The sequence below is a fragment of the Zalophus californianus genome, chromosome 1 (genome assembly GCF_009762305.2).
Source record: "Zalophus californianus isolate mZalCal1 chromosome 1, mZalCal1.pri.v2, whole genome shotgun sequence".
Classification (NCBI taxonomy): domain Eukaryota; kingdom Metazoa; phylum Chordata; class Mammalia; order Carnivora; family Otariidae; genus Zalophus; species Zalophus californianus.
This window is the reverse complement of record NC_045595.1, coordinates 31,494,920-31,519,213: the sequence shown is the minus strand read 5'-3', so window position 1 is coordinate 31,519,213 and position 24,294 is coordinate 31,494,920. Positions and strand designations below refer to the sequence as shown.

General features: G+C 42.1%; 1 protein-coding gene across 6 annotated transcripts in view; it reads right to left on the bottom strand.

Annotated features, from left to right (window-relative positions):
- The window catches only part of ATXN7 (ataxin 7), a 137,512-nt gene that overhangs the window by 88,497 nt on the left and 24,721 nt on the right, over positions 1-24,294 (bottom strand). For 4 of the 6 annotated variants that reach the window (XR_003517999.1, XR_003518000.2, XM_027583446.2 and 1 more), the window contains exons 1-3: positions 2,933-3,582; positions 2,237-2,560; positions 1,952-2,020 (exon numbers count right to left, since the gene is read on the bottom strand). Coding sequence is in view for 4 of the 6 variants with exons in the window: in XM_027583446.2 (XP_027439247.1) it covers positions 1,952-2,020; positions 2,237-2,560; positions 2,933-3,188 (649 nt within the window). In the remaining 2 variants the exon portion in view is untranslated. Of the gene's footprint in view, positions 1-1,951; positions 2,021-2,236; positions 2,561-2,932; positions 3,583-15,653; positions 15,752-24,294 lie in introns of those variants that run through there. The other 2 variants (XM_027583443.2, XM_027583441.2) reach the window with 2 other exon arrangements.

The following is a 24,294-nucleotide window of genomic DNA, read 5'->3' as shown; positions in this document are numbered from 1 at the left end:
GCCTGAATTTTAAAACTGTCTCAGAAAATCCATCAAGTCACAAATGAATCAAGAACTGACTGAATTAAAAACTTCAGTCTCTACTCAAAACAGCCAGGCAGAATTTCAGCCATCCTGGCCCCTTCAGCATCCTCCGAATGGTTACAGTACAAACCTAATGTAAGTAAAAAGAGCACCTTTAATAATCACTCATCATTTGACAGGTCAGAAGCATACACAAACAAATCTATGACCCCTTTTTGCCTCAAGAAGGTAGTTGAGAGATCTTAGATCCTCATGGTAAAATCTGACGAGTATGTCCCAGCAAAAAATAATAAATATGGCAATAACTGGGTTCAGGCCACTAAATTTGGTTGGGTCAGTCCAGACCAAGTTACCCAGTGAAACACTAATACACTTACTCATCCTCTATTGGGGAATTACCAATAATTAGCACGCTGTTTTCAAACAGATTTAGAAACCCTTTATGGGAAATGTATCCACACCCAAAGAATAAAAACTAAGAACAAGAGTGGGTCAGGTCCTCTAATGCTCTACTCCAACTGCTTCCTATGAGAGTTGCCACCTAGTGATTTTAATTTTTTAAGCTCAGGCGGACTGCCAATTCAACACTAAAACCGGACTAACAACTGATTTTTCCTATTGCAACATCGCCAGCCAAGTCCTTTGCTTTCCCTCTCTTTCCTTCGAACTCAAACAGCGATTCTCATTTTCAAAATCAACTAATTTGCTCTATAATCTGTTCCAATTGGAAGTTCTCACAGAGCTGCCACTGGTATTACTCTTCCTGCGAGTGCCAAGAGGCCAGTTCAAAACACCAAAACAGCGAACATGAAAAAAAGAGAGGCTCTAAAAACAAGAAGTAAATATGGAGACAAGAGTAACAATGGGCCAACTCTGGACTTTAAGACATTCAGCTCGCCAAAGTTCTACCTATTCTTGGGCTCTGGACAATAATTATGTAGAAGTAAATGGCTACACATGAGGAATGAAATTGCACTGAGGAATATAAACTCAGTATTTTGGACACCAAACCTAATGTAAGGCCTTGTCCTTACTACCACTGAAAGAGCAACTTAAATTGAACCTAAAGTCGACTGGCCTCCAATCCTTTTGGACGGCACTGTGCCCAGGCCTGGCACAAGCATTAGATAGAATAGTTGACTATTCAAAGAAAAATAAAATCTGAAAGAAAAAAGAAAAAGTCTGACAATTTCTAGATACCTGACCTTTCATTTGGAAACATACCTTTAGGTACAAGTATTTCCCTAAGTATCAGTTTTATTAAAAATTGACAATAATTAGACACTGGTTTCACTAACTATGGACACTAAACACTTGTTACACCATATAAAATTCTGGACCTTTTCCTGCCCTGATCTTGGCAGCTCACACACAAAGTCTGACCAACTGCTCCTTAGTTGTGATGATTCTTGTGAGGCATCCTAAACTTTGTAGCTTAAATCCCATAGAAATAAGGCTACACAGATAAAGCGTTATCTTTTCTAAAAAGTTTGAAATCAATCTTGATCGCCAGCAGAAAATTTCTGGGGGCAAGATTTCCTTTCCAAAGCCTCCTAAAGCATTCGTGGAAATGCTTTCGAAAGCTATGAATTCCTTTCTCCACTTGTGTTCGTCAGGAAGAGGGTCCGACCAGAAGGGATTTGGTTTAAACTCACTGCCGGTCCCCAAACCTTATCACTGAGCAATGCAGCTCATGCTGCACCAAGCCAGGCCTCGAGGTGAAGGGTTCCAGGACGCTCCCCATTACAGAAAGGCCCGGAAACCAGATTTTCCAAACGTTCCGCTCTCCCCCTTCTTTCTCCTCAGAAAGCAGCATCTTCGCGGGTGTAAGGAATGAGTAAGGTGGGATAAAGTCCCCCACCCGGGCGAAGCGAGCAAGGAAACTTCCTCAGGGCTTGCAGAAACTCCAATGGGGGACTGGACTCACCTTCGCGACAGAGCCCCATGACTTCGCGGTTTTTCCCAAACTCCTTGAAACTTTCATCCAATTCCGTCCCTAGGAGATACACACACACAGGAGGAGGGGAGAGGCAGATCAGTGGCCGGGAGTGTGACGCAAGCTCACGCACGCACGGAGTAGGTGCGGGCACCTCCGCGTACCCCAACCGAGCGATAGCATCTCTGACCCCCGGGGGGGCGGGTCACGGGGGGGGAGGGTCAGAGGATGAGGGACAAGGGGGGACTTGGGGAAGAGGAGGGCGTGGACACTCACCGTCCTTCCCAGGAAGTTTGGAAGCCTCGACCCACAGATTCCACGACTGTCCCAGCATCGCTTCTGGACTGGGCAGGGGCCTGCGCTCCCCGACGGTCGCCATTGCGGCGGCGGCCGAGGTGGAGGCGGCGCCGGGGCCGCCGTCCTCCGGCCGGAGGCGCCGCGGCGGCGGCGGCGGCGGCTGCGGCTGCCGCTGGGGCTGCGGAGGCTGCTGCTGTTGCTGCTGCCGGGCGGCCGCCGCCGCTGCTCCGCCCGCTGCCGCCGCCGCTCGGCGCGGCTCCCCCCTGACGTCATCCACGGCCCGCTCCGACATTCTTTCCGCTCCTACAATGTAACAAAAAAGGGGGAAAAGAGTCGCGCGGGGGCCGCTTTTAAGGAGGCGCCGGGGAGTTCCGGCGGCGTGCGCGGCCCGCAGGCCGGGTGGGGCGCGCTGACAGCGCCCCCCGGCCGCCCAGCCTTCCCAACCCGCCTCCTCCCGGGCGCAAAGTCCGCGGCGCGGGCTCGCTTTCGCTTTCGACTCCCGCGGCCCCTCGGGGGAGGGGACGAGCCGGCAGCGGCCCGCCACCGCGGCACCGGGTCCCTTGCCGGCCTTTGCCGCCGAGACCCGCACGGAGGCCGGCGCCCGGAGCTGCCTCCGTCACGGCTGCCCGCGGCGGGGAGGCCCAAAGACGCACCCCCGACCCTCGGGCTGCCCACCCTGAGGCCGCTCGCATCCCCGGGCCGGGCCCGGCGGCCCCGCTCCTTCCTTCCGTCCGCGCGTCCGTCCGAGCTGCGGCGCCCGGCCGGCTCCCTTAAGCAGAGGCGCCTCCCGCCGCCTCCTCCCCCTCGCGGGTCCCTCCCTCTCAGCTCGCTCCGGCGAAGTTTGCACGTCAAGCCCCCGGAGTGGAGCCAGGGCGAAGTCGGAAACGCAGCCACCTATGGAGGAGCCGGCCGGCGGGCCCCGGGGCACCATCGAGTGTTGTCGCCGTCGGGCCCTCTCACCCGGGGGTTCGGACCGGGGCGCAGGGGCTGATGCAAGGAGCACTCCGCTCTCCGCTCGCCGGCGGCCGCGCAGCTGTCAAAAGCATGAATGGCAAGCCGCCGCCTAATGTGTAGGAAACCACCGGCCGGCAAGGAAATGCGGCCCAGGTGCCATCCCAGGTGTCAGCCTGAAGCCTTGTGTTTGCCCGATGCCCACCACTAGAGGTCACAGCATGCGCCCTGGGAACTTCTCGTCTAGCAAAGACCATGAAATCAGTGTAAGATGGGGAGAGAGAGACGGAAGCAAATCCGTGTACGTTTCTCTATTTCCCTTTTCACTGCCCCCATAAGTGATTTGTTCGCCCCGAAAATTAAAACAAAACAATCTTGCCATTTTAAAATCGGACTCATTTTTAATTCGAGTTGTTGGTCCCTCCCTCTTTATGGTTGCCTTTGCTTGGGCAGGGCGGGAACCCAGGGTTTGGAGAATATACAGCATTCCTAGATAATGTGTCTAGAAGATAGTGTTTTGTCAGATTTTGTACACTAAATTAAGCACTAGCCCACAAAATTTAGCACCCCTCCCCAACACACACACACACACACACACACACAGGATGTAAAGCTTTTGCGTAAGTGATAGGTAAAGATAGCAAAATAAAAGGCTGCTTAATGAACTAAAGCATGTGAAGTACTTGAAACAGTAGCAGACCACACCAGCCACCTTCAATAAGTGCTCTGTTGTTTCAAACTGATGTGAGACAGAACAAGAATTTTGATCATGTTTCACATGGCAATAATATCAGCACTCCTGTGGCACATGTGTCACACTTGTTTGCTTACAGGTGCTTTCTCTAGGTGGGGAGGAAGAGGGTTTCATGTTTTTTATCTCGAACATCTGTTGTGATAGAGGTAGCCAATTTCTCTGCTAAAGAAACAAAGTCCAACTTGCAGAAACAAAAATGTTTAAATAAGAGCAAAAATTAAGAAGGAAATGTGATTGCAACCTAAACTTAATGCAAGGCTCTTATAAGATAGGGTTTCCATTGAAATTTTACAAGCTTTAAAAATACACACATACACACACACAAACACACTTTTTTATTTTAAAATGATTTAGAAATAATGGTGTATAACTTTTCCTGGATCGAATGCAAACATAAGTTCCAAAAAGTGAAATTATGCATGCTTCCTGTCCTTATCTAAGAAGTAGTAAAAACAGGGGCGCCTGGGTGGCCCAGTCGGTTGAGTGTCTGACTCCTGATTTCGGCTCAGGTCATGATCTCAGGGTCATGAAATGGCGACCCACTCCAGCTCTATGCTCAGTGTGGAGTCCGCTTGAGATTCTTTCTCTCCCTTTCCCTCTACTCCTCCCAGCAGTCACACACTCCCTCTCTAAATAAATAAAATCTTTAAAAAAAAAAGTAGTAAAAACAAAATAACCAAAAATGGTGGAAATTACTGGAAGGATAAAAAATCATTTTTAAGGCTTTAGCTTCCTACGTGAGTTATCAGTGAGAAAAACACCTGGACAAAACATATAATTCCCTTGATACTAATAGGGTTCCTACCTCTTAATATAGGCCCTCAATATTGGTTGGAAGAGGAAGTCCCCAGTGCACTTTCAACTTTTCATTCATCCCAAATCACTGAAAAATTTGTAGAATTACATAAAAATGTCCAATTTCTGTTTTCCTAGATTAAAGCACAGTTTATTAATTGCTTTGAATTTTGTAGTTCAATGTTTAAGATAAATGAAAATTTGAATTTTAATGTCATTTGGAGCTGCCATTAAAAAAAAAAAAAAGCTTAGGGCCACCCAGCTAGATAGATACCAAATGGAGCTTGCCTGTTTGAGTACAGCCCTTCTGATCTCTGAGAGAACAGTGTGAGAACAAAAATAAGGGAAAGAATGGCAAACGTAAGTACAGACTGACTTCCCTAAAACACTGCTTGATTTCCCTCTTTTTATATGTGAAAATCCTTCAAGATTCATTAATATAACCTCTAGCCAATGGGCTCAACATGGCACTTTGTAATACTTCACCTTCTGTGCTTATTTGTTGCTCAATACCTTTTTTTTCTTCACAGTTTTTGAGTGGTTTAATAAAGAAAACACAATAGGGCTTTAAGTGAAAAATACTAAGTATCCTCTTAGCATTATGATAGTTATTAAGAGAAACTGTTACTAATAACGACTATCAGTTACTGAGTACCTACTAGGTGCCAAGCATTGCCAGAGGTACCTTACTGCATTATCTCAATTAATATTCAAAACTGTATAAGGTAGAAGTTGTACTACTTGCAACTTACAAATAAGGACAATGGAGGAGGGCTCTGGAAGCTCGGTGCTATGAATTCTTTCTGGGTCCATCTACTGGCTCTTCCATTTACAAACTGTGTAACCACAGCAAATGACCAAACCTAACTTGTCTGCACTTCGGCTTCCTAATATGTAAGATGGAGATAAAGCCAAGCTTCTTCTGAGGAAACGATCCACAGAAAGCACTTGGTACAAAACTTAACACAAAATAAACCCTATACATAAGTGTCTAATATCAAACTAAGCAATCCAGATCAATTCTTACCTGTGAAATTTATTTGAATTTAAAGTTGAAGAAGTGCAGTCCAAAAGAGTAACAGGCAACTCTTGGCAGCCCCCCACCAATTCTATTCTGCTGCAGCCAATGCATTTTACTACACTCTCTATACCCATAAGTAAGTCCTCAATCCTTCCAGATTCTGATATCCATTCTTGGTATGGGTTTCCCAATAGTTCAGTTGAGTCACCAAAAAGGTCAAAACTGGTAGCTGAGAAAGTACAGTGTTCTGATATGCAAATTTGGGCAACATTTCCAAAGTACTCCTTATAAACAGGGCATCGTCTATAAATAAGAGTACAGCAGAAAGTCAGATTTTACCTACCAGGCCATAATAAAAAAAACCTGATGACTTCTTACCTAAATACCACCCCTCCTTACCCCAAGAATATAAAATGAAAATTACCAATACAATTTGTATTCATTTAATATAGTTATTTTAATATAGTAGTGTCCCTTGTATGCTAGCCATCAATGTTCCTGCCAGTGTACTGATGATGTCTGATAGTGCTGAGGATTCACTATCCATCTGCACAGATAAATGACATGTTTCATAAGGTTTGAGTAACGAGGACTCAATTTATCAAATACTTCCTGATTGCCTAACACATACCTGGTGCTCGGATCAGCACAAGGTAAACACAACATAGTAATTTTGCTAAGGACCTGAGAAGAATAACAAGTGGGAAAAAAAATTTAATTCATCAACATGCTCTTATGCAAAAGGCTGTCACCACCAATTAGGCCGTATGTGGCTTAAGAACTAGGCCGTCAGAAGTGAAATGCTGCCAAATTCTGATCATTTCATCCCTTCCAGGGATGTATTTAAAATATGGCCTTACTTCACCATCCAAATTTAGGGATGTTCCCAGTAGGTGCCAAGGGTAACAAGGTCTCTCTTTACAAAAAGTATTCTTTGCACAGCAGATTCACTTGTAAAATGCTTTGTTCAAAGGCCAAAGGCATCACTAAGTGAAAAAAAACAGAAGTTGATCTTTTCCAGTCTTTAAATTTGGTTTAATGTAAAATGGCTGAAACTGTCCAAAACTTCTAAGATGCAAGACCCCACACAACCAGCCATTTTATTTGGAAAAACAAAACAAAACAAAAAAACCCCACTGGTCCCACTACAACATTTTAATAAACCTGAAAACCAGTAACTACAATATATTTATCTGTGCAAATTACAGGGTTGGCAACAGAGATTCTCCATTATCAACCCCAAAGGACTGTAGTCATTTGAGTAACAAGAAACTCAGATCCCCTGAATTAGGAATGTGTCGGCTTTGGTTTTTTTATTTCTCCTAAAATTGGCTGAGTCTTTATTCATCTCCTCTCTCCCTCCTCTGACACCTCTCTCTCTCTCCCCCTCTTTCTTCTCCAGAGCCAGGGCTCTGCTCTCTTCTGCATGTGGGGTTGGCAGGCAAGGACCCTTTAACCATGCTCCCTCTAGTGAAATACTTACAGCCTGTCATGAATACCTCTATTCCAGCAGGGGGAGAACAGTGGAAGGAGGAAACTGAATTCAGCTCAGTAGCTGGCAAGGCTGACAATCAAGTGCAAAATTAGAAATAATAAGGATAGCCGCAAAGGTGGAAACTTAAAGATGAGGGTAATTATCTTTTTAAAGATTTAACCTGTACACGTATTCATTTTACAAGCTGTCTCAGTTGCCAAAAAATTCCAAAATTTTGAAATGTTTTCTTAATCACATGTGTAAGCTACAGGCGAATTCTCCCAAAGAAACATTCACCAGTAATAGCAAACTATTTGAAGGAAGAGAAAATTTTAAATACAATATAATAGGGGTGCCTGGGTGGCTCAGTCAGTTAAGCCTCTGCCTTCAGCTCAGGTCATGATCCCGGAGTCCTGGGATTGAGGGGAGTCTGCTTCTGCTTCTCCCTCTCCCTTTGCCCCTGGCTCATGCTCACTCTCTCTTGCTCTCTCTCTCAAATAAGATCTTTTTTAAAAAATACAAAATAATAAGTTTTAACTATAAACTGAATAAAGACCAAATGTTTCTAGGGATTTAACACTGGCCTATAATTTTAAACTACTAACAAACTTGATTTAAAATCTTCACTTAAAGGCTTTAGGTAGTTTAAAAAAGGGGGGGTCTAGAAAAAAATTTATGGGGAACAATGGAGAGGTGAGACCAGCATTTAGCTATAAAAAGAGGCTGACTATATAAAGTTCTAGTGCACTGCCTCAGATATAATAAAATGCAAAGGTTAAACACATTGTTAAAAATAATTTCCTAAGTCTTCTTTCTGCTGACACAGCTTTCACTAAAGTGACTGTAAATATCACCACCTTATGGGCCCAGCAGTTAAGAACATGAGTTCTAGAGCTGGTCTGCCCAGCTTGAATCCCTGTACTACCACTTACTAGCTGTGTAATTCTGGGGAAACCATTTAACCTCTCTGCACCTGTTTCCTCATCTATAAAATTAATAAAACAGGAGTATCTACTTTATGAGGAATATTAGCAAACCTCACAGGACAAAAACACCCTGTAAGTGTTAGCTATTTTTATTAACACCGTGTCTGTCACACAGAAAGTCCCAATTTTAATCTACCCACGCTATACTATCAGGTCAGTCTTGCAGAATGAAGAATGGCTTTAGTTATGTCAGTCCTCACTCTACCAGTTTTAGGGGCTCCCCACTGACCACTGGATTCAATAAAACCTTCTCTCCTGGCACTCAAGTCCCTCTCAAGTTGGTTCCACATCACCACGGCCACAGTGTTCCCTCCAGCAGGTACTCTACAGTCCAGCCAAAATGACTAGTCTATGGTTTTGAACACGCTCCTCACTCCACAGCCCGATGCCCAAGCTTTGTTCATAAAGGTCACTCTATTTATAATACTTTGCCTCCCTTGGCTTAAATCCTACTGTTCAACCAAGTCCCTCCTTAAACTCCATTTCTTTAACAAAATCTTTCCCGATTCCTCACACTAAGCACATGAGAACTCATCTCCACCTTTAAATCACAGGACTTCATGGATTGGGGTTAAGAGTACCTGCTCTGCAATCAAGGTGGCAATGAGATATACACTTAATCTTCCCAGGGATCAAACGTTTGCATTCCCAACATAAGGGTGTCATTGGGAGCTTAGAATGTACCTACCCACGAACCGAAGATGTGTGGTGGCCAGTTCCCAAAGCTAGTCAGCAAAATGCCTTAAGGCTGAACTCCAGGACTAACAGTGCAGGTGTGTTAGTACAAAGGGAAGGAACAACACATCTTTCTTCCTTCTTTCCTCAGCAAAGTTCCAGCTCTGAGCAAAGTCCTAGATTCCGCAAATACAACCCCCCTGACTTTTCCCCATTGTTTGTGTGCCTCCTGATCCTGTAGCCATTTGAGTTTGTACTGTTTCCCAAAGGATAGACTATTCCACAAAGGCTTGCATCCCCTGTCCACCTCCAAAATAAAACCTTCCTTTTCTTGGCAGACATAAATGGCATGCAGATTTAACTATTTTTCACTAAACATGTAAATGAATGAACACAGTTTTCTGTCTTCAACCCCTTATTCTAACACGTATTCTCTCATACAGAAGGGGAGACCTTAACCCAAATGATTTTCTAGATGTGATGGTCCCTAAACCTTTCTTCCTAGAAACACACAATGACTGCATCCCCATGGCCATTCTGATTTTAAATGCCACAACCTATGAAAGAAGGCAAAGTTTCTGACATTTTAACCTATTTAACCTATTTTAGCCTTTTTTGATTAATGTAAAATCTGCAGAACAGAGTTCTAGAGCTGGTCTGCCCAGGTTGAATCCCTGTACTTTACTTTCCACCATAGCCTCCTCCCCACCAAACTGTTCTAAGTAAAGGAACTTCAGCAGGGGCAGAAAAACAGAATTGAAACAAAATTGTTACTGGTGAGGAATCTACCTTTGCTATTTTCCAGAGCCTCCTGCCTCTCTACACTTCAGAAAACAGGTATTTTCACAAAGCATTAGGATTTTTCCAAATGGTTTCTGTGGGGAGTGGCAGCAGAGAGCAGCAATCATATGTAAGTGGTTAGTAAGCTGGAATCCTACTTACCAGGTATTTCTTAAAAACAGAGCCAAATAGATAAATTGGGCTCACCAAAACCATTATACCTTTGTGCTTCAAAGGATACCTTCAAGAAAGTAAAAAGACAACCCACAGGGAGAAAATTTTTGCAAATCGTGTATCTAATAAGGGACTTGTATCTAGAATGTATAAAGAATTCTTACAATCCAAAAAGGGAGGGGGAGGCAAATAATCTAATTTTCAAAATTGGCAAAGGATCTCAACAGACATTTGTCCAAAAGATAACACAAATAACCATCAAGCAAATGGAAAGATACCTAATATCATTTTTCATTAGAAATACATATATGGGGGCACCTGGGTAGCTCAGTGGGTTAAGCATCTGCCTTTGGCTCAAGTCATGATCCCAGGGTCCTGGGATCAAGCCCTATATCAGGCTCCCTGCTCAGCGGGGAGCCTGCTTCTCCCTCTTCCTGCTGCTCCCCTGGCTTGTGCATGCACTCTCTCTCCCCCTTTGTCATATGAATAAAATCTTAAAAAAAGAGAGAGAGAGAGAGAAATACATATAAAATCCACAATAGATATCAATTCCCAACCATTTGGATGTCTATTATCAAAACAAAACTGAAAATAACAAGTCTTGGCAAAGATGCAGAAAAACTGGAATTCTTGTACATTGTTGGTAGGAATGTAAAATGGTACAACTCCTATGGAAAACAGTTTGGCAGTCCCTCAAAAGGTTAAACAGATTTACAATAAGATCCTATAATTCTGCTTCTAGGTATATACTCAAAAGATTTGAAAGCAAGGACTCAAATAGAGATTTGTGCACCAATGTTCATAACAGCATTACTTACATTAGCTAAAAGGTAGAAGCAATCCAAGTGCCTATCAACTGATGAATGAATAAAATTGTGCATATCTACACAATGGACTATTATTCAGCCATCAAAAGGAGTAAAGTACTGATACATGCTACAACATAGATGAGTAGATGAGCCTGAAAAACAAGCTAAGTAAAAGAAGCCAGACACAAAAGGCCACATATTATATGATCTCATTTATATAAAATGTCCAGAATAGGCCAATCTATACACACAGAAAACAAATGGGTGGCTTTTAGGACCTGAGGGGAGGGGAAAATGAGGAGTTACTGCTTAATGGAAATAAGGTCCTCCTTTGGGAGTGATGAAAATGTTCAGACCTACATAGAGGTGACAGTTACACAACACTATGACTATATTAAAAACTATTAAATGGGTAAATCTGTGGTATTTGAATTATATTTCAATTAAAAAAATTTTTTTAAAGCCAGCATTAAACTTGGAAAATTTCACACAAAATTCCAGACTGACTTCTGAAAAATCTCTACGATCTCATACCATTGGCCACAAGGTCCCTCAGGACAACCATCAGTGGGAGCTGAAACTTGTCCTGGAGCCCATCTCTGCCACTGCCTAATTCTGGACCTTAACAGGACAGGTTTTGTCTCTGCCTCAGTTAGGTTCTAACAGAAGGATTGTAACAGTATCTACACTTCATCTATGCAGTACCGTAACAGTATCCTACCTTATGAAGCTGTTACAAGGACTCAATTATGTAATATGCTTAGAACAGTACTTGTCACATAGTAAGCACTCATTGTTAGCTTTTATATTTTATGATACCTCATCCTCTTTGTAATAGAGGTAAATAGCATTTGCTTTTCATTTTTTGTTTGTTTTTACAAATGAAGTCAGCATATAATGTAGCAGTCCAAAAGAAAGAAGTGGAAAGAGAGCCAAGGTAAAAATTTTTAAAAGCAACATGCAAAATACCGTACATAATATGTGCCTATTTTTGTGAAACAGTAATAGTGATAAAGATGACAAGTCTATGCATAGAAAACAGTCTAGATAACTCTGGACTTAGGGGGAACAGGAAGTGAAAGAATAATTAAAGGGACTTTTTATTAACATACATATTTATATAATGTTTCAATTCTTCCAGCTTTATTGGAATATAATTGGCATATAACATGTAAGTTTAAGATGTGCATATTTTGATACACTTATTGCAAAATGATTACAATAAGATTAGTTGACACATCCCATCCCCTCACATAGTTACAAAATTTTACCAAGTGAATAGCAGTTATCACAGACTGATAAGGCCAGAAGCTATTTATTTTGCTTTGAAACACAGAAGCTGGGATTTCCAAAGTACCAACCTCTCTTCAGTCTCATTCTTTTTTTTTTTAAGATTTTATTTATTTATTTGACAGAGAGAGAGAGAGCACAAGTAGGCAGAGAGGCAGGCAGAGGGAGAGGGAGAAGCAGGCTCTCCACTGAGCAGGGAGCCCAACATGGGGCTCGATCCCAGGACTCTGGGATCATGACCTGAGCTGAAGGCAGCCGCTTAACTGACTGAGCCACCCAGGCGCCCCTCTTCAGTCCCATTCTTCCTCATGGAATATACGCTGCTATACCTTACAGCTGCCAACAGAAGAGATTCTAAACTCCTTGGCTTAGCAGGCAACACCTTTCATTACCTGGCCCAACATCCTTTTTCCAGCTTTACCACCCATCTGTCCCCCTTACAAAGTCTCCACTTGAGCTAAACAGGACCTAAAAGATATCCCTCAAATGTTTTTCTGTGTACCATTCTTTTTTCTTTAATTGAAGCAAAATTCACAAAACATAAAATTCACAATTTTAACTACTTTAAAGTGTATAACTTCGTGGCCTTTAGTACATACACAGCATGCTATAACCATCATCACTATGTGGTTCCAGAACATTTCACCACCCCAAAAGGAAACCCTGTACCCATTAAGCAGTCACTCCCCTTCTCCCATCCCTCCTCCAGCCTGTAGAAACCTCATCTGTTTTGTCTCAATAGATTTGCCTATATTAGATATTTCACATAATTAAAACCACACAATATGTGGCCTTTTGTGTCTGGCTTCTTTCAGTTAGCATAATGTTTTCAAGGTTCATCCATGTTGGAGCACATATCTATAATTTATTCCTCTTTATGGCTGAATAATATCCCACTGTGTAGAAGTACCACAATTTATCTGTTCATCAGTGATGGACATTTAGGTTGTTGCTACTTTTTGGCTATCATGAATAGTTGCATGCCATTATCTTTCCCTTCCTTCAGCTTTACCAGCTAAACAAAGTCAAGCTTTCATGTGAGTTTCAAATCAACTCTTACCCTCCCCAATGTAGCCTGCCCCGAAGTTCTCACCCTCTGAATTCCTTCTCCACTTCTATAGGTGAGGTAGCAAACTGTCAGCAGATGGCAGAATCCCAGACTTATTTAGGTTTACTCAAACTGTTTTCTTTCTTAAATTAGTTGCTATCATTGAAAAACTCAAGGAAAATAATTGAAGTCAAGTTCAGTTCCCTTAAAAATGTGCCTGGCTTATTATAATACCCACAGCCTAACTGGTTTTTACCCTTGCCCCCTAGAGCCTATCTCAATATAGTGGCCACAGCACTTTTATTAAAACAGAAGTCACAGGGGTGCCTGGGTGGCTCAGTCGGTTGAGCGTCTGCCTTGGGCTCAGGTCACGATCCCCAGCGGGATCCGGGTCCTGGGATTGAGTCTTGCATTGAGCCTGCTTCTCTCTCCCTCTGCCTGCCACTCCCCCTGTTTGTACACACGTGTGCTCTCCCTGTCAAATAAATAAATAAAATCTTTAAAAAACAACAACAACAAAAAAGAGAAGTCAGATCAAGCCATTCCTCTACTCAGAACCTTCCAGTGGCCTTCCTCTCCTCCCAGAATAAAAGGCCTGGGGGATGGCCTTTAAGGCTGTACCCACTGGTCTTGTACCTGTCTGACTTTATTTCCTATCATTCTCCTGCCCGCTCATGCAGCTCTGGCCCTCTCCTTTCTCGGAAGGCCCAGGCAGACTCCCGCTTTAGGCCTTTGCACGAAATGTTCACTCCTTCATCATTAATGCACAGATCTCACCTTCTCAAAAAGCCTACTGTGACACCCTATTTAATGCTGCAACTCCGCCCCTCATCAGCACACCTGGTTCTCATTACCCTGACCTGCTTTTTCTAACCAATTACCATCATCTAGCATACTATATTTACTTACTAGATTTTCTATTATCTGTTTCTTGCCATGAAAAAGTAGGTGGCACAATGGCAGGGACTTTTGTCCCTCTGATTTACTAATTAATCCCCAATGCCCAGAGAGCACAGCATGACACGGGTGGGCACTCAAGAAACACTTGCTGCATGGGTACTGGGCCTATAATCAGCTGGCATTGAAAAGGGGCTGCCCTTTCAGACTGGTCATGAATTTGACAGTTCCTCGCAGTTCTACCTGGCCCATTTCATTCCCCTACCGGTCTGGACTTGAGTTTGTCACACTTCTTCCTGAGGACTTGTTTGTTATGCTTCTTCCTTCCCTGCCCCTTGTCATTGACTTCCTGGTATCAAATTAATCTTTCATCCAAATACTACTCAAAAAAGAATAAGTCATAATTGTAGCCTGTGAAAACCACCTCCTATTCTCTCTTCCTCTTCAAGGACAATCCCTCTGCTCACAGTAGCAGCTCAGTGAACAACTACAGACTAAAGAGCTCCTTTAGCATTTCAGTCAAATGTGTTTTCTCTCTACCTCCCCTCTGCCAGTTGCTCACCACCATCTAGGAAAACGCTGCTTCTCTGGCACTTTCCGGACATTCCACAATGAATGCCATCCTCTGTGATGACTTTGATGATCCCTGAAGGATACTTCTGAAATGCTGGCCTCTCAGCTTTAGGTCAGAAAATTTTAAGGGCCCCTTTTGAAGGTAGAGACTTCAGAGATATCCAGTCACTTGTTCTAAGCACCTAAACAGAACTGCTACATCCTCCCTGAAGCTCCCGTTTCTGTTTGTAATGTTCAAAATGTTATCTCTGAGGATGAACGTTCATGTTGTTCAAAATGCTTCCATCTTTGCTACAGTTGCCTAAAACTGTTTGAAGCCCTGCATTTGTTGCCTAAATATACAAGTTGATCCATTTCAGAAGCTGAAACTCCTTTGGTCTTCCCTATTTGGATCATGTTCAGTTTTATCCCTCAGTGACTCATCTTAAACTGCATCTTAAATTCAAGCTCCCTCATTCCTTTCAGGAGTAGATGGGAAAATGGATTTTGTTTTGTTTTGTTTTAATAAAAATTCCTCCAGGAATTTTTTCCTCTTTTTCACAGTATGTGAAACTTACCACCCTCCTCCCCAAATATTAAATGCACAATGGCAAATATGTAGTGAGAAACTCAATTAAGAGTCGCTTCTATTTTTGTAGTGATCTAGGACTGCTCATGAGCACACACCGCCTGGCAATCTGGGCAAAGGCACTGGGCCCAGAGCGTGTGTCTGAAGAACTCCTGCCTATTTTAAAATTTGTTTAGGATCTTCCCTGCCCTGAGCAGCTGGGTCGGCACTGCTTACAGAGAGAAGAAAACAGGAGTGAGGGAAAGTGGAACTGAACAGAAACACAAGAGCATGTCTTTGGATAAATTCCTAGAAAAAGGTAGATAAGAGATGGAGGGTGGGAAATGTTCCTATCTCCAAAGTCCTCCTACAGTGTTAATAAGTTGGGGGTGATTATTTAGCACTTCTTCTTTTGACAAACACACACCAAAAAATATTGTACTCTTAAATTCACTGTCATTTCATATTACTAAGATCATTTCAGGGTCATACTGGAGATCTTACTCAGATACCTGGAACTTTAATTTATGATAGTTTTATCATCCTTTGGTAAAAGTCAAACTCTGTTATAACCAGAAGCGCTGCATTTATTCGGCTGTACTATGTTGGGACAGCCAGTTACCTTTTCTTTGGAGGGCAGGCCAAAATTCTGATCGATTTACCAGTGGATCTTCATCTGCTATGATTGTGGAAGTTCTTTCTTCTTAATTCCGTTCAGATCTACAAAAAGAGAAAAGGGAAAAAAGGATGAAACAATGGATAAAGCTAGTCAGGAATCTACAATCTCGTTCGCTGCCAGATGTTCCAAAATTATTTTATGTCTTTTGAAATGCCAAACTGTTAAAATTAGAGGCACTTTACCAATTTCACAACAAATGCAATTCAGTTGTGTTTTCTTTTTTCCTTTTTACAGTGAATTTAACTGGCTATATTTACAATAACCTAAGAACAAATGACTATTCAATGTGTACATACAGGCAGCCTCCTGGGACTTAAAATCATTGTGTGTAATTTGCCACTAATGACTTTTCACTTAATTTTTGAAGTGGTTATTCAGAAGGCCTGCTCCTATGAAACCTGTCAATATCACAAATTTAAAACACACACAACACTGAATGAGATTATTATTTGGAGAGCTCACTCTGTCCTTTATTATTCAGCAATTTAAAAAAAGCAATTCATAACACTACAAATAGAAAACAAAAACTCAATTAAGCCATCCTCCTAAAACGCACAAGGGAATTATGTGTTTCATCACACACATATTTTCATAGTCATGCATACATATATATTTCAAGTAGAATGTGGTTACTATTAAAATTAATTTGGAGAGGAGCACTGAGTTAAGGAGTCAAGGGATTGGAAGCTAACAAACTAGAGTTTGAAATTAAGCCGGTTTTCAAGTCTGACATGCAGCACAAGAAAAAGAACAGCAAAAACAGGTAATGACACGCTATGAAGCAAATGCTGTCAAGGTGTAAAGCACAAGGCAGGGTGATTTCATATGAAAAATTCACTATTAATACACTTCTCTTCCTATGATCCTTATAACCTATATACCAAGGATGGGTAGTAAGAAGATTGTTTTTGCTTAATTTTTATTTACTTTCATATACTCTAAGATAGTAAGCCAAAAATTTCTATGGTCTGAGACACTAATAAAGCATCTCTGAAAGTCAGCAGCTGAAATTCTATACCATGTTTTGAACATTTATTCATAATTATCTTTATTGGCTCTTAAGTTATTCCTGGATCATATCCTTTCCCTCTCCCTTTTTAAAACAGTTTGTTTCATTCATCCACAAAATGTTATTCAGTAATGTAAGCATTCAGTAATCATTCTTCCAATCTTTATAAGCCAGATGTTTCTCTTCCCTAGATTTCTAATTCCTTCCTAGTCTCCTATCTTTTAAAAGTTTTCTGATTTCCATTTTAGTGTTCTTTTTCTGCCTTATTTCCAATAAAAGCCACTATCTTGCTTAACATGTCTGTCCTGAGCCAAAATTCATTTCTTTGCATCCTAAACACTTTCCAGCTATGCAAAATCACTCAAAGGAAGCTACAATTCACCAGGATAGAGACAGCCAATAAAGATGTTTGGTTAGAGATAACCATTCAGCCCGCTCACTGCCAGGGATTCCTTCAGAGCAGACTGAAGGTGAAACAACACTGGCATCAGATTAAACTCTGTGCTTGATAGGATTTCATTAGGTCAAGCTATTTTTCCGTTTTCCATCAGGACACTCCAGCCTTATCCCCAAAGCATGCAAGGAAGTCATCAGATCTGGGGTGCCGTGAGATCACCCCCAGGACAGCATTTACCTTTAAAAGAACTCACCATTTACTAGCCTGCATACCTTAAAAATGCTTTAAGGGAAACTCTTATTCTTAGAGGAAAAAAAGGTAGTGGCAGTTACTAAAAATAAGCATTTAAAAATAGCAACTTCTCTTAGAACAGGGGGTAGAAAGACAACTATCCTATGTTTGTATATGTTCTCCTTTTTTATCTTCACAAGAACACTGTGCTCAAAAAAGCTGGTGTTAGGGTCCCCATTTTACTAGCAAGGAAACAGACTGACAGAGGTCATAATTTGCTCAAGATTGCCCAGTAAATAAATGGTTTGGAATTGGAACGAGAATGGAGGCCTCTGATGTTATTTAGTTCCCTTACCAGTACACCAAACTGCCTAAACAGCAACTTAATTTTGTCTTGCAAAGACAAAGAGATACTGTTTAAAAGGTAGACTGGAGAGTATTTTCGAAGAATAGAAACATAAAACTGGACAGATTTTATTCATTCACCACCTACTATGTAACATTCAATAAATAGAATTTTTAATAAGATAGTTTTTAAATGACAGGCAGAGATGGGAGAGAAGTAAATAAAAAAGATATAGGGACGCCTGGATGGCTCAGTCAGTTAAGCATCTGACTCTTGGTTTTGGCTCAGGTAATGATCTCGGGGTCCTGGGATAGAGCCGAACTCGCATCGGGCTACATGCTCAGCAGGGGAATCTGCTTGAGATTCTCTCTCTCTCTCAAATAAATAAATAAATCTTTAAAAAAGAAAAAAATATGTAACTGGATTTCTCCAAAATCCTGAGAGATGCACACGTTTATATACTTGGTGGGGGGGAGGGTAAGACTGTAGAAGATGCCTTTCTTCTCTAGAGGAGCTGCCTAGCTCATGGTGACTCTTTTTTCTAAGTACTACATAATTCTCAACTCCCTGCCAAATGATATTTGTATTATGCGACTCCAAACTCCTCCTCTGTTTTGGCTGAAGTTGGACACATGACCCAAACTAAGACATTCCATTTGTTCTCCTTGGAACTAGAATTTGGAATGAAGAGGGTCTACTCTGGTCTCGGCTGCAAGCTACCCCCATGCACTCTCAGTCTGTAAGAAAAAGCCAGTCAGCAAAGAGAAGAATAACACATCCTGCTTAGAGAGAATCCAACCCAGGAGGCCATGAAATCCCAGAGGAGAGACAGGGAACCGGTTGGTGGTGGGGGGGTGGGGGAGGGTTGTTCTTGGACTTTCCTGTCCCAGGTATGGTCCTCCAGAGGCCCAAAACATTTCCTTTCCCAAGGGTTTAAGAATCCCACAGACCTGTAAAGTAAATGGCTCCCCTCTTCTGAGCTTTAATGTTAACTGATTCTTGATAAGTGCAACAAAAATAATCTTGCTCAAGACAGTAAAAACTTTTATTTTAAAAAGGGCAGATATCACCAGAATTTGTTGTAAAAGAAGGGTCTGCGAAATGCCCAACGGTTCAGAAAAATCCTCTCATTATCTTTAAACAGAGAAAAGCCCACAATGTTACATGAGCAATGTTCTATCAACCTTTATAGGGAAAAGGACTTATTTTCTAGGAGAACATTTTTATGTACTTGTAAGATTCTGTGTGAGCCTCACTATAATCTGGATCAGTTATTATACAGTCAAGTCTATCAAAATTAAACAAAAATGTACTGACCATGATAGAGGAAAGAAAACCAGGCTAAACTGAATCAGTCTTGTATCGAAGTGTAACCATATGAACTTTCTTTTTATTTCTTAAACCTTCTTAAAATCTAGAAGCTTGAACCCCTAGGTACCCTAGGTGCTTGGAGAGGGCATGCAAGGGAAGAGAAGAGGGGAGAGAGGGTCCTGCAAGGAGGGCAATACAAGTTCTGACTGGATCTCTATCTTCTAAGTTAGAACTGAGGGGAGGCTCACTCCAATCACTCCATTCTGCACATGGAAAGAATGACTAGCAACAGAGGTTTGCCCCGTTTATTCAACAAAAACATGCTGAGCATGTGCTCCATGCCAGGCACCGTGCCTGGCACCAGAGCTGACCATGTATTCAGCTGCGCAGCCTGGACTGCACGTTTTTCTCTCCACTGTTTGACGCTCGCTGCAGAGTCCACAGGCCTAAAACAGGTCACTTTATTGTCTGTTACTTTAGCGATCTTAGAGGAAAAACGGAATTTGTCGCTAATATTTAAAAGGTGGGAAGGCTTACATAAAATTCCATTATTTCCTTTTTCTCTTGGAAAGTTAAAAACTGTGGCCACCAGGGGGCAGCTCCCCTGCACGCGGGATAACTGGGATGCCGTCATGGGCCACCCCTTGGCACTCACTGGGCACATTCTTTTCAAAGTTCCCACCTGGCTGCATCACTTGTTTTCCTTATACACCTATCTCCTGTGTGTGACCTTAGCCTATGCGATAATCCTCAGGCTCTTCTCCCACATGAAACACCACAGACCAAACATTTTCAAAACAGATTACTTGTCCCCTGTAATTCTCCAAAAATATGAATTAGCGTGGCCCTGAGTTTACTCATTCTCTTCCTACCTTTCTCCCTTACAGGCTTTCTCCCTGGCAAAGCAAATTTAAGAATGAAACTCTATACTCCACACAACCAGACTTTTCAACGGTGCTTCTGGGTATCCACCTCCTCAAAGGTCAGCTGGAGTGTTCCCACCTACTGAGCTACAGGGCCTGCTCTCAGGGTCACTCCACTGAACACCAAATGAGAGTATGAAAACATAACTGCTAAACAGGGAGCTGAAATCGCTTACTAGTAAGGACTCCCATACCTCTGGCCTAGGTTTCAAGGATACATTTTAGTCTCCCGCAGTTAGTCATAGGGCTTTCTTGACCCTCCGCAAAACTGCGTTAAAGGAGCCTCCATTTCCTGCCAGTGCCTGGCACCAGCCCCTCCCTTCTCAGGAAGATTTCAGTGTAGCCATCCCTCACTTCCCTTGCCATTTCAGGTCACATGGCTCTCCTATCTCGAGCCCCTTTTCTCCCAGGCTTCACTGAGGTTAACTGCCCCCCTCCTCTGTTTAACTGAGGGGTAAGCCATCTGTCCATCAAGCGTGACTATAGTACACTATTTCACCATTAGCCTAAAGGAAAAACAAAAAGAATAGTAAAATTGTCAATAAATCTCCAATTTGTGCAAAATACTTGCTCAAGTCAGTAGATTTGCAGGTCTATTACAAAAGCACAGGATACTAACAGCAGCTGACATTCACTAAGCACTAACTGTGCGCCCAGTTTCAACACACAGTAAACCCTTTACATGCATTCTCACTTCATCTTCCCAGTTCTATGATGTAGGAACTTTTATGATCCTCCTTTAGCAGAGAAAAAACTGAGACTTGTGAGATGAGGCCCAAAAGGGGCAGAACTGTGGCAGCTGCATACTAACGTGGAGCTGAAAACTGTTCCTTCTACTGCTACCCTGCACAGCAATTCCTACCTGTTTCTCCCCACCTGCTGCTCCTACCACCCTACACTCCTTCCTTCCTACCTTCCAAGTAACTCACAACCAGCCTTCAAAACAAACTCAGATAAACCTCTTCAGGTTATCACCCCTCCCTGCTTCAGTAGGCTTCTTCGAGGCAGGGTCTGCAACATTTCATCCTTGCATCCCCAGGGCCTGATATGCTAAGCGTTCATAAAACCCTGCTGAATAGAATTGAATTCAATGGAACTCCAGGTTCTAACAGCTACCCAACCACTGAAGATAATGTGGGCCTGGGGGGAGGGGTGTGTGTGTGTGGCAGTTGGGGGGGGGTGGTGTTCCTGCCTTGTTAAGAACTTGCAATTACGCCTGAGCAATATGTAGCTGTTCTGGCATCTACCCTCACTCTTCCCAGCCAAATCCACCTATCGATGAAAAAGGGGAAGGAGGGATGAAAAGTAAAGTCCATGACTCCTGTTGTCCTCTTGATAGGGGAATTAAAAAGTCTGTGGTGTTGACAGGGAAGAGGGGAGCCTAGGAGGGGCAGAAAGGGTTTCTCCCCCAATATTCAGCCAGGGGGACATTAATCTCCTGTTACTGAAGTAGGGTTATAGAATTCTAAAATCCACACAAATATACTCAGTCAAATCCTCCTTTGCTACTCTAACACAGTCCTTTAGAAAAGATGTCAAATAAATGAACAGCTACCAAGTATTTCACTCTGGAGGCATACTTATTAACACTACCAATAACAGTAACAACTTTTACTAAATGTTTACTCTGGGCCAGCCCCTGTGCTAAGTACTTCACATGCACTGTCCTGTTTAATGTTCACCATAGCTCTATGAAGAATGTTTAGAAGTGAAGAAATGGAGGTCTAAAGTAGTTAAATGGCTTGCCTAAGGTCACTACCAAATGGCTCACAGTAGAGGCAGTTGCTAGTGGGATAAATATGTAATTTTTATTGATAATGCTTGCAGGGTTTTGTGGTTTTTGTTTTTGTTTTTTAATTCTTCTACCCTTCCTCTTTAAGTAAGGCCACCTAAATAAAGGCAGGCTGGGCAACCTACTACAACTTTCCTGGCTTTTCGAAAAGATCCAGGGGCAGTCCCTCCTCTTTAATAACCCTTTCTAAATATTATTTGAGATAAAGATTGCCAATGCCAACCTATATCCACATTCTTCATCTTCCTAAACACACACACTAAACTTCCCAATATCCATTGCAGTAAGGTGTAGCTATGTGAGTCCTTAAAATATGAAGAGAAATGTTGGGTTCCACTTCTAGGCTTGATTCATATAAACCTCCTTGTTTTGATCCTCAGTCTCTCATACCCTAGGCTGGTAAAATGGAGAGGGTTCCAAGCCACTAGAGGTGAGCAGAGCCACAAAACTTCACCCCTTGATGACTGGGTAAAGCAAGAGCTTCCTTGCCAACCTACACCGATCTGTGACTTGAGTGAGAAATGCACATGTATTTTATTAAGCTACTAAAGTTTTGTGTAGCAACAGTCAGCCCACCCTAATACAGCATTAGTGCTATTGCTATTATTATAATTTTAATTATTAACAGTACAGCTATGATTTATTAAAGGTGTACTAACAGGCAATATATATAATAAGGCTTTTACTTACACAGTTTATTCATTTCTCACTATGAGGTAGGTATCATCTGCATTTTACAGGTAACACAATCAAGGGTCAGAGATCAATAATCTTTTCCTCCTCTGAACATTTACAATCTGAAGGATTTATTTGGTAATTACTTATGGATTGCCTTATTATATATGTTGCATTGATGCACTGAGCAGTTTTCACTCCTGTAGTTAGCTGATTTTTCTTCTACTTAAAATTGGTTTTCCTCATCTGGATAGAGAGCTACTAATGGGAGGGGTAGGCCTTACATCCCTATATTCCATATCACTTCACACATTGCTTCATGAGTACAGAAATTAATAGATATATATTCTTTAATTTATCTACTTATATATAAATTAGCATACATGTATCTTAAAATATATGTAATACATAACATACATATTGTTTTGAGCAGCAGGCCTCTTAAGTAAATCTGACCAAGAAAACTGACTTATTTGCTACAGAGAGTTATTTAATACACTTTGCACAGTGCCTGGCATACAGTTGATGATCGATAAATGATTGCTTCCCTTTTCCTCTATCCCAGCAGCTACTTCAAGTACAATCCTATGCTGCTTGAAGAAAACAAGATGATCAGAAAAAAATGTTAAAGTGGTGGCTCAGGGCATTAGGCATCTGACTTTGGCTCAGGTCATGATCTCAGCGGCCCGGGATCTAGCTCCCTACTCAGCGGGGAGTCTGCTTCTCCCTCTCCTTGCAACCCCCGTCAGCTTGTGCTTGCTGGCTGGCTCCCTCTCTCTCCCTCTCTCAAATAAACAAAATCTTAAAAAAAAAGAAAACTGTTAAAGTGATAAGTAAAGGTTGATTTTAACTACAAAGAATATTTTCTTACAGGAAGGAAGACTGCCTAAAATGTTAGGAGCTAGAGCCAAATAAAGATCATTTGCCAATTACAAGAGTATCTCATTTATAAAAAAATCTGCTCTGACACAACTTTCAGGAACATGAATTCTGGGCAAGCCCAGGAGTGTGTGCTCACATCCCCCTTCATTGCTAGTGAGCTGTAAAATGGTGCCTGGGGACTCACCTTCTATTTGCTCAGTTACATAGGTCTGGCCACATGGGATTCCCTAGAGCCATGGTATCATTCTGTGCAGCAAAATACCAATGTGTCCTCCTACGGCTCCTAGCATATTTTTTATATTTTGTTAGAAAACAACCTACAGTCATCTAAGGAAGATTTTTTCCTTCTGAGGCTGTTTGTTCCCATCCTTCATCTACCACAGGACTCCATTTCCTACTATGACAGTGTTGTCATGATGCAGACACTTGACGCAGACACTGGCCTTCCTATGGTTACATTTCACACTAACCACATACAGAAGGTCCCTCACTTAACAATGTTTTGACTTAATGAGTTTTCAGCTTTACAGTGGTGTGAAAGTAATACACATTCAGTAGAAACCATACTTCAGATTTTGGATTTGGCTCTTTCCCAGGCTAGCTATATGTGGTAGGACTCTCTTGTGATGCTGGGCAGCAGCACCACAGCCCCCAGTCAGCCCTGCAGTCATGAGGGTCCCCAACCGACTCACAAGCATTCTGTCCCCATAGAGTCATTCTGGTTTTCACTATCAGCACAGTATTCAATGAATTACAGGAGATAATAACATTTTCTTATAAAATAGGCTTTGTCAGATGATTTTGCACAACTGTAGGCTAATATAAGCAGGTTTAAGATAGATTGGGCTAAGCTATGATGTTAGGCAGGTTAGGCGTTTAAAAAATAATTTTTGTTCCTAAGATTTTATTTTTAAGTAATCTCTTTTGAGTGGGGCTCAAACTTACAACCCTGAGATCAAAAGTTGCATACTGAGCCAGCCAGGCACCCCAGGTTAGGAGTCTTAAATGCATCTTCGAC